At 36.1% G+C, this 10,155-nt stretch overlaps 1 protein-coding gene across 3 annotated transcripts in view; it reads right to left on the reverse strand.

Annotated features, from left to right (window-relative positions):
- The window catches only part of CNOT10 (CCR4-NOT transcription complex, subunit 10), a 71,140-nt gene that overhangs the window by 43,766 nt on the left and 17,219 nt on the right, over nucleotides 1-10,155 (reverse strand). For all 3 annotated transcript variants that reach the window (XR_551296.1, XM_008583640.1, XM_008583648.1), the window contains exons 2-7: nucleotides 9,610-9,704; nucleotides 8,637-8,798; nucleotides 6,216-6,366; nucleotides 4,675-4,817; nucleotides 2,170-2,256; nucleotides 1,458-1,541 (exon numbers count right to left, since the gene is read on the reverse strand). Coding sequence is in view for 2 of the 3 variants with exons in the window: in XM_008583640.1 (XP_008581862.1) it covers nucleotides 1,458-1,541; nucleotides 2,170-2,256; nucleotides 4,675-4,817; nucleotides 6,216-6,366; nucleotides 8,637-8,798; nucleotides 9,610-9,704 (722 nt within the window). In the remaining variant the exon portion in view is untranslated. The remainder of the gene's footprint in view (nucleotides 1-1,457; nucleotides 1,542-2,169; nucleotides 2,257-4,674; nucleotides 4,818-6,215; nucleotides 6,367-8,636; nucleotides 8,799-9,609; nucleotides 9,705-10,155) is intronic.

The raw sequence follows: 10,155 nt of genomic DNA on the forward strand, positions 1-10,155 counted from the left end.
TTTTTTTTTTTTTTTTTTTTTTTTGTCTTTGTCTTTTTTCCGTGTCCGGCAACGGATCGCAACCCTCAGTGTTGCCCCCGTACCGGACCGGGGACCGGCAACGGGATCGCAAGCCTCGGCGTTGCTCCCGCGCCTCGCTCAGCCAGTGAGCGGGAGCCGGTCTGTATGTGGGATCCGAACCCTCGGACGGGAGCGCCGCCGCGCTTCCCAAGCGGCGCACTATCCAGTGCGCCACCTGGCCGGCCCCCCTAGTTCATCCTTTGCTCTGCCTCCTGTCCACCCCAGAGTCCTGGTCAGTAAGAAAACAAGGGCTTTCAAGGCTTGTTCTCAGCAGCAGTGCTTCCTCCTGAAGTTTTCCCTGATTCAGGTATGACTATTACACTGCATTACAATTTATTATTTTTGTTTGTTTCTCCTTTATGGAGAAAAGAGACTATGGTCTCTCTTTTTTTTTTGTCTTTTTTTTTTTGAGACCGGCCACACCGCGCTCAGCCAGTGAGCGCACCGGCCATCCTTATATAGGATCCGAACCCGCGGCGGGAGCGCTGTTGCGCTCCCAGCACCGCACTCTCCCGAGTGCGCCACAGGCTCGGCCCAGACTATGGTCTCTTTTAAGGCATGGATTTTAACTTGTATCCCAAAAAAGGTTTGATAATGGCTGCCTGGTTAGGTAGGCCTTTGCCTCTTAGCCTCAGGTCAACACTACAGTTATTCTCAATAGTCACTAGAGTAGGGCTGGCTGGTTAGCTCAGTTGGTTAGAGTATAGTGCTGATAATACCAAGGGCCAGCCACCAAAAAAAAAAAAATCACCACAGGACTAATCAGTGGCTAATCGGGACACTGCCTGAGATTTCTAACCACATCTCCTCATGATTTCAAACTTCTAAATTTACAGTGTTCCTAAAGGCACCAAGATTGTTCACAACTGTTTCTTCTCTACACTATCTTAAAAATTATTTATCAATGGAGGATTAGGGTGGAAGGAGTGGAAGGAAAGAGTAATTATATATCAGAATACTCTAGTACTAGTCAAATCAAAGGTACTGTCAAGCCAAAACTATTTGGAAGGGGCAGGTTTTGGCTACAATCTGACTGGTAAGTCTTTAATAAAGGTTTTGAGTATAATACTAAAAAATTCTAAAATAACCTAAATGTCTAATATCAATAAAACGTTTCAGTGAATTGTGATAAACCACTCACTAGGCAGCTATTTAAAATGGTGGTTTTGAAGGCTACATACAAAGGAGAAATGCTTGCTTTAATCTTAAGTGAAGAACGAATTATATTAAACTACAGACAGTATGATTACTATGTCCCAATTTTATAATATCAAGTTTTATATCTGATGGTATATATTCTATAATAGACTAAGATAAATTATTTAAAACTGACAAGTACCCATACACTAAATAAAGTCACAAATTGAAAAGCAAGAGAAAAGTTCAGAAAAACTTACATTTCCAGCTGTGTTCATGACTGACTTGATTTCCCTTTTGCATGCTTTCAAGGACTTCATTTGGATATAAGCTCTTACTTTGTACTGTCAAAGGAAAAATGCTAGTAGGTAAGAACCATGGTGAATTTACATATGCTAGGAAATTAAACCCAATCCATTTGTAACATAGTTATACCAGTTACTTGCAAAAGCAAATTAAAAATTATCTTAAATATTCTACTTTGACTGTACTTTTGGAACATACTCTAAAAAACTAAAAGCATAGTAGAATAAAATTTATACTTAAGTCCCATGCAAAAACCCTATCAATCCTTATTTTATTTGCACATGGTTAATTAACAACGATTTTTAAAATTCCACAAATTAATTTTATCATCCAATACATTACCTGGCCATTTCTCTCAACCTTTTATAGAGTATTTTTTTGGGGGGGATCTGGCCGATATGGGGATCCAAACCCTTGACCTTGGTGTTGTCAGCACCACACTCTATCTATACAGAGTAATTTGAAGAAATTATATTGCCTGATTATCTTAAGTAAAATATATTTAGAAGGATAAAAATGTTCTTCTAAACTGCAATACTTCAAAAACAAATAAATATTCATGCCTTGAATTATTTACTGCTTTCAATGATCTATCATATTGCTTCATTATTCATAACTATGAATAAATATACATGATGTATAACTTCTCATTAAAATTTACACTACCTGATGTATCTTTGATTTTGCAGCTTCTATAAGAGCTCCACTTTCAGCTTTATGATTAGATCCATCTTTGCTGGTGTTATTACCAGTCTGTAGGGTGGTGAAACAAAGTTAATTAACCAAAATTAAATATTTTTGACCATAATTCAAATGAGTGCTTTCCAAGTGAGTTCATCTGAGTCATCAGAGAGCATTTTCAAAATGGAGAATCCCAGGTCCCACTCTGACAGAATCAAGTTTAGTAGTCTGGAGTGGGTGGCAGGAATTTCCACTTACAAGAAAGCTCACAGTTTAGCATAATGATGGGCTTGTTTTAAAAAGTATGTATATTACTCAGGCAAAACTCAGATTATCCTTCTAAAACCCAGAACAGATCACATCACTCCCTTGTTAAAAACTTTCTCTGCTATAAATACTGCAAACATTAAATCCTAAATTCCAAGTTATGTATACAAAGTTCTTCAAGCTATGACTCATATTCACATTGTCAATCTTATCTCCTACTGTCTCCATTACATTTCTCAGGTACTGCCAATTTCATTACCAGAAATTTCTCGGGCTCACCAGACACTCACACCTTTTGTGTTGTTTTCTGTGCCAGAATGGTTATCCCATTCCATCCCTCCTTTTCTGACTTGATAAACTATTACCCTCTTTCAAGGCCCAAATCCAACATCCAAACTCCTCTGAAACATTCCTTAACCTCCTTTCTCTCTGTCCATGAACATACGTTGCTCAATCCATCTCTTCCCAGACCTGAGATCTTTGAAAGAAAAAACTGCAATGCTTTTATTTTTGTCACCTTAGTACCTAGCAGAGTACCTCAGAAACTACCAGAGCATATAAGAATCTGCTGAACTAAATTATATTAATCAATAATAATAAGTACTAAATATGAAAGTGAAATATTTTACTGTACAATGTTTAGGAGTAATGTTAAGATTACTCGACTGAAATCCCTTATATATGCACACTTGTTAAGTTGAAAAAGTAATGACAGATGTTTATTTTATTTTTAAACTTTGAGAACTTATACAGGCAGAAAGGTACTGACAATTTGCTTCCTGCAAATACTCCTTTTTTTAACAAAGAGGCAGGAATAGGAAGAGAGAAGGGTCATCCCTTGACAACTAGAAGCACAAGCAAAAGAGAAAACATGAGACCCAGGATGTATTCTTAATGTGCACCAAGTCTCTTATCAGAACATGGTAGGGCCGGCCCGGTGGCGCACTGGGTAGTGCGCCGCTTGGGAAGCGCGGTGGCGCTCCCGCCCGAGGGTTCGGATCCCACATACGGACCGGCTCCCGCTCACTGGCTGAGCGAGGCACGGGAGCAACGCCGAGGTTTGCAATCCCGTTGCCGGTCCCTGGTCCGGTACGGGGGCAACACTGAGGGTTGCGATCCGTTGCCGGACACGGAAAAAAAAAAAAAAAAAAGAACATGGTAAAGCTTAATCATCATAAATGAATATTGTTTTTTGGGGGGCAGCTGGCCAGTATGGGGATGAACATTCCTTTAAGAACTTTAAAGATGAAATTTTCTCTAATGAAAGCTACACTATTTATCCAAATTATGGATTTTATTGTCTTAATTCTAACCTTTACATTTTGCAAAAATAATACTTCACACATGAAAAGATGCTCAATGTATACCCTAAGTCATTAGGCAAATGCAAGTTGAAACTATAATAAGATACCACTTAAGATTGTTAAATTTTTTTTTAAAAACAGACAGTAACAAACGTTGGCAAGAATGTGGAGAAATTATAACCCTCATAAGTTGCTGGTGGGAACGTAAAATAGTGCAACCACTTTGGAAAACAGTCTGATAGTTCCCCCTAAGGTTAAATCTAGAGTGAACATATGATCCTGATTGCACACCTAAATATATATATACTCAAGAGAACTGAAAAGATATGCCAACCAAAAATTTGTACATGAATGTTAAAAGCAGCATTATTTATAACAGCCCAAAAGTAGAAAATAACCCAAACGTCCATCCACTAATAAATGGATAAAAAATGTGGCATATCCATATAATGAACAGATTATTATTCAGCCATAAAAAGAGAAGTACATGAAAAAGGAGTAAGTACATGCTACAACACGTATGAAAAGTGAAAGCATTATACTAAGTGAAAGAAGCCAGTCATGAAAGGCCAATATTTATGTGATTCCATTATATGAAATGTAATGGAATAGGCAAATCTACACAGACAGAAAGTAGATTAGTGGCTGCCAAAAGCTGAGTGAAGGGGGGAAATGCAGAGTGACTGCTGATGGGTACAGGGTTTTCACTGGGGTAATGAAAATGTTCTGGAATTTTAGACAGTGGTGATGGTTGTACAACTTAGTGAGTACACTAAAAAAAACACTGAACTGTATATTTTAAAGTGGTAAAGTTTACGATATATGAATTATATATTAATAAAGCTGGTAAAATAATATTTCATAACCACAAAAATTAATCACATTATAAAATTTAATTTGATCACCTCAGAACACTCACCTCATTTTTTCCATTTTTGTTATTGTTACCCTGTGAAATCATTTTTTCTAGGACAGCAAGAAGATGCAAAGCTTTCTCAGCTTGGTAGGTTAATATATACAAGTCTACAAGCAAAAAACAAACTGCCTGGGCAAATTTTTCTTCTGGGAGGAAAAAAAAAACAGGAAAAGAAAAGTCACAATCCAAAGTGAAGCACACATCCCAGACTACCCCCCAACAAAAGGATGCAAAGGTCTAAGGAGCAGAGCATAAGTCTTTACTCAAATGAATGCACATCACCTAGAACCATGAATGGAAGCATCCTACAGTGCCAACAATATCATTCTATTAGGCATCTCAGGGTCTCTCATTTCAGGGGATTCCAGTGACCAAATCTTCTTTGGCAAAATATTTACTAAACACCAGCACATGAAATAAGGAATAATACTTTAGGTGGAAGTACTGAATTCCAGTACCTATTCTGCTACTTACTAGAAGTGTAGTCTTTGCACATCATTTAACTTTTTAGACCTCTGCTGGCTGACCTGTAAAATGGGGAGAATACTTTACCTGCCTGAAGGCAGAAGGGTGGACCAGGGTATCTCTTTCAGGGAACCATATTTTTAAAAATTTTTTAGGATAAAAATGAGTGAAAAATATTTGGAAATGATTTATTGTTCTTAACGCTGATGTGTAATTTGTGTCCATCCTGCCACCAATCACTCACTCAGGATTGAAAGAAGAGAAACACCTCAAAACGGTTCCCTGAAGCCACAGTAACCAGCTGTTCAACCAGCTGTCAGCAAGAGGGGACCCTCTCTAACACTTCCCAAAGCACCAGAGAGGAAGCATCACACTTACCACCTGGCCTGTGGTAACTACATAAGCAATCAGGTGTTCATAAATTAGGAATTCCCATTAGTGTTTTGAATTTTTTAAAAAGTAACCATGCAGAAAAAGACAAAAATGTGAATCACAAATGAACTTTAACTGCTTGTGGGCTGGAAACCAGCAGTCCTAACAACCATTTCCTGGGTCCAGCTTTTCCTCTGCTGCTTTATTCATCTGCTCCCTCTTTTTTCCTTTGCGCCCTTACCATTCTTACTACTCCTACATGAGGCTTACCTAATAGTAAGATAACACAAAAGCTAACATAGTTGTATACTATCTACTCCATCCTTACCCACAAAAATTTCAGTTGGGCAACAGACAAAAACCTAACATTTCCAAATGCTCCTTCCTTATTGTACTAAAGAAAGGATAAGGTGTACTAAGGTAGTAACAGCAAAAAAAAAAAAAAAAAAATCAGTGTCTTTCCAATAGTATTCCTAAAAATTATCTTCAATTATTGGGGGAGAAGGGTTACTAAAAAATAACCTGTATTCATCTAAATGTCATATAATTTTTATATTTTCTAACCATTAAGAAAAGTTGACACAGCTTTTTTTTTTTCTTTAAATACTGACATGTAATCCTCTGATTTAGGTTATCAAGGTAAAAGTACTAGACAGCCTTACAAGCATGAGAAGATAGGGAAATTTCTGACTCGACAGATAACATACCAAAAGGTTCTATGAACTGATAAAGTTTTTCACCAACTGATATTGCTTCTGTATACTGCCGCAAGTGATAAAGAATGACTGCTTGATTATAATACAACATACTGTTTTCAACATCATCTAATCCATCCATTTCCTCAACAGCCGAGTGGACCTATAAAACAATCAACAGAGATTGTGTTCTAACAACAGGAAGGAATAAAGAGCAAAAGTAAAAGAATCCATAAAAATTAACAGAAAACACCAGCCAACATTTCTGAATTTTTCAGTACTTTCAAACAACACTTCTAGATTTTAATTACTCTCACATACTAAAAATTATTTAATTCACCCGTTGCATACATAATAAAATTCTGTTGAATAATACACTTTGATAGCACTTTATTAAGTACTCAGCATCTTTCCTGTTTTAACTGCCAACACGGCTTCTGAGTGGGATTCCCAACTTCTAGCCTCATGAGCTGCAAGAGTCTACATGGGGAGTGGGCAAAACTCAAATGATCTTTCCCATAAAAATGTTACAAAGTATGCATAGTCTGATTCCATTTAATAGTTTCTTTAAACAGAGAAAACTCAAGTTTTCAAAGAAAGGCAACTCCTGTAGTTATATGATAAAGAGAGAATAAGCTACAAAAGGGTTCATTCCTGGCCAGAAAGGGGGATTTTAGATAAATTAAGGAGTTTTGAAGTCAGCCATGGTTAAACTTACAACATGAATGACTGCCATATTTTTTACAATTCACCAAAATAATCTAGTAATAGCTCCAGCTAGAACAAAAACTACTCATTAAATGAGATAAAACGTTAATGAAAGTGACATAGGTTGAAAAGGTATGTCACTGTGCGCAAAACATGTAACTGTGGACAGAAGTACAATTTAAAGAAGCCAAGAGGCACAAGTATAAACACTTTTAGGAAACTCAAGAGTTGGAAGGCACTTAACCAACTCTATAAGAATAAAAGCTTGATGAAAGGATTTCAAAAAGCAGTTTTTTTTCGCTTAACAGGAAGTTTGCAGGAACCTCTTATTCTAAAAACTAATTTTAAGGCTGAACTTGTGCTCAAAAACCAAACCAATTTGTCCTGGAAGAATGTGTCTATGGGGTCATAGGGTACATGTATTAGGTATCAACAAACATCATCCTTCCTTTGTTTCTAACTCCAGATAAAGTGGAATTAGGGTAATAATACTGGAGTAACGATGAAATGTGATGATGATGTATAAATTTATGAAGACTGAGGTGGTTACGAGAACAGGATCAAGTCAGAAGACCTGGCTCAAATCCTGCTCCTCTCCTTATAAGCTATATAAGTTAACTTTATTAGACTTCCTAAACCCTTATTTTAAAATAGACACAACAAAAACAAAAACAAAATCAAAAGAAAAAAAACCCTGAGATAACAGGTACCTACCTCTAGAGTTAAATGTGAGGATTATATGTGATAAGGCATAAAAAGCACTTAATACAGAATCTGGCATTAAGTAAGTATTCAATAAAATACTGGTTATTATTCTCATTTTTGCTGAAGAATTTTAATAGTAACTGTACCATGTTTTAGGGTGATACTGTATGGTATAGAGGTACTCATAACTGCAAGACAGGGGATCAAAAGGGTCTCAAAGACCCCCTACAGCATGAAGCAATAATTAAAAGTACAGGTTCTAAAGTCATACAGAACTAGGTTCATGTAGGTCTAACTACTTAAAACCTCTGTGTCTTTGGACAATTCACACAGCTATCTGTGCTTCAGCTTTCTCATAAAATGAGTACAATTTTAGTAGCTACTTCATAGAGCTGCTGAGAAGAATAAATGAGATGGTGCACACAATGTTCTTAGCAGAGCCCTGTTACACAGTGAGTACTTAATGTCTGCTAGCTGATCCTATTGGCATCATCACTATTATTAGCCCTCTTGAATATCACTGGTCTAATCCTGTGATAAGAAATGTTGCTGTTATGACCAAACCAATGACTGATCCAAGCCCTAAACCAGATATAAATCAAAACATCTTCTATTTAATTAATCATCTCTGATCCAAAATGCTAAAACAACTTGGCATTATTATTTATAATTAGATCACTGCAATTACAAACAAGATATATCTCAGCAGCTAAGCTTCTTCATACAGTTCTACTTTATTTCTCAAAACTCCAAAACTCATTCAAATTTGATTTTTTAGTCTATTCTGTTCAAATTAATTAAAAACACAACAGGAAAAAGGAAATCACACAACATACCTTTCATTTCCTGGGATATTAATTTTATACAAATAAAATTAAAACCAGCAAATGTTTCGGATACATTAGAAATTGTACTATGAAAATCAGAAAAGAAGTCACATTTATTTTCCTTAACTACTTGTATTTCACAAATTAAAAAAAACAACAGTATTTTTAATAGTTAAATTCATTTGTGAATCACCTGATTCTTCAGCTGGTTAAGTGTTTGTCTCAAATTATCTGTTGTTGTTTGGTTACTTTTAAAAAACTCAGCTACTGCTGTATTTAAAATTATTTTATAATCATCTTTGTTTACATCTTGTAGACAGGCAAGGTGTTGCAGACAGGCATCATAACTTCCAGACTAAAAAAAAAAAATCACACACGTAAATTACATATCAGCTTTAAGAACAATAAATCATTTCCAAATATATTTCACTCATTTTTATCCTAAAATTTTTTTTAAATATAGTTCCCATAAGTATAATAATTGAAGTCCCTAGATAAAACAATACTCATGTCAATTAAGAATCTATGAATATTTCCTAAGACTCAAACTCAGACACTGACACATTATAAGATATAAATACATATACACAAATATAACAGATATATCGGTATATATGTATATTGATATCTGGGTATAAATAGCCGAGGCTAGCCAAGAAAAGTAATATAATTACTCTAAATTTTAATTCTAGTGAATATACTTTTAACATCCAAGTATCAAGTTCTTCTGCTTATCAAGTTCTTCTGTATGTAACATAACCTGATAATCAAATAAGGTTTTCTTTCTGACAATAAACTTTTGGGATTCCACTTTAAAGTATATTAAAAAAAAAAAAAAAAGAATTGAACAGAGTAGTGAAATAAAAAGACTCACCCACATATTTACAAATCTAGATTTAAAAGACTTAAAAACAATAGTGTGAGAGTTAAAACATGCTTATGAAAACACAAAAACTTGGGAATGGTCAAATTACTTCCATTTCTTTTACCATATTTAGCTAAACTCTAAAACTTTTTTGTTATCTTAAAAATAAGCCTACTTCTATGTAAACTTAGCTCTTGAGTTATTATAGAACAAAAATTATAAATTTACAAGTTCACTGGGAAAAGATCCATACTTGACAGAGTCCTACAACTTGAGCAGATTAAGAGAAGCCATTTCTTACTGTGAAAGCTTGGAAAGCACTGGTGGATAACTCCTTCTCTTGATCACTGATCCCAGAGGACTGACCTGTCCCCTCATGTTTCTCTGCTCCCTGATCTGTGAACACACAAGTTTTACGGTTCTTTAAAAACAAAAGTTGTACAATGAATTTGTCCCTAGTTCTCTTCTTGTCTCCTTCCTAATAAAGTTGTCAAAGTTAGAGCTTTCTCAACAATGTCTAATCAGCGTAACAAGTGAGTAAGCCACTCCTCTGAAAACTTTAAACGTTTCCCTTTGTCATGGCAAAGCACAATAAAAACCTGACTACTTAGGTAAGGACTACGGCTCTGTTGAACGGGACATTCAAGCAGTGAATATTGTACTCTTAAAAATACTAGATCTGGGCCGGCCCGGTGGCGCACTGCTACAGTGCGCCGCTTGGGAGCGCGGCGGCGCTCCCGCCAAGGGTTCGGATCCCACATACAGACCGGTTCCCGCTCACTGGCTGAGCGTGGTGCTGACAACACCAAGTCAAGGGTTGAGATCCCCTTACCGGTCATCTTTAAAA

Source organism: Galeopterus variegatus, unplaced genomic scaffold (assembly GCF_000696425.1).
Source record: "Galeopterus variegatus unplaced genomic scaffold, G_variegatus-3.0.2 Scaffold99, whole genome shotgun sequence".
NCBI lineage: Eukaryota > Metazoa > Chordata > Mammalia > Dermoptera > Cynocephalidae > Galeopterus > Galeopterus variegatus.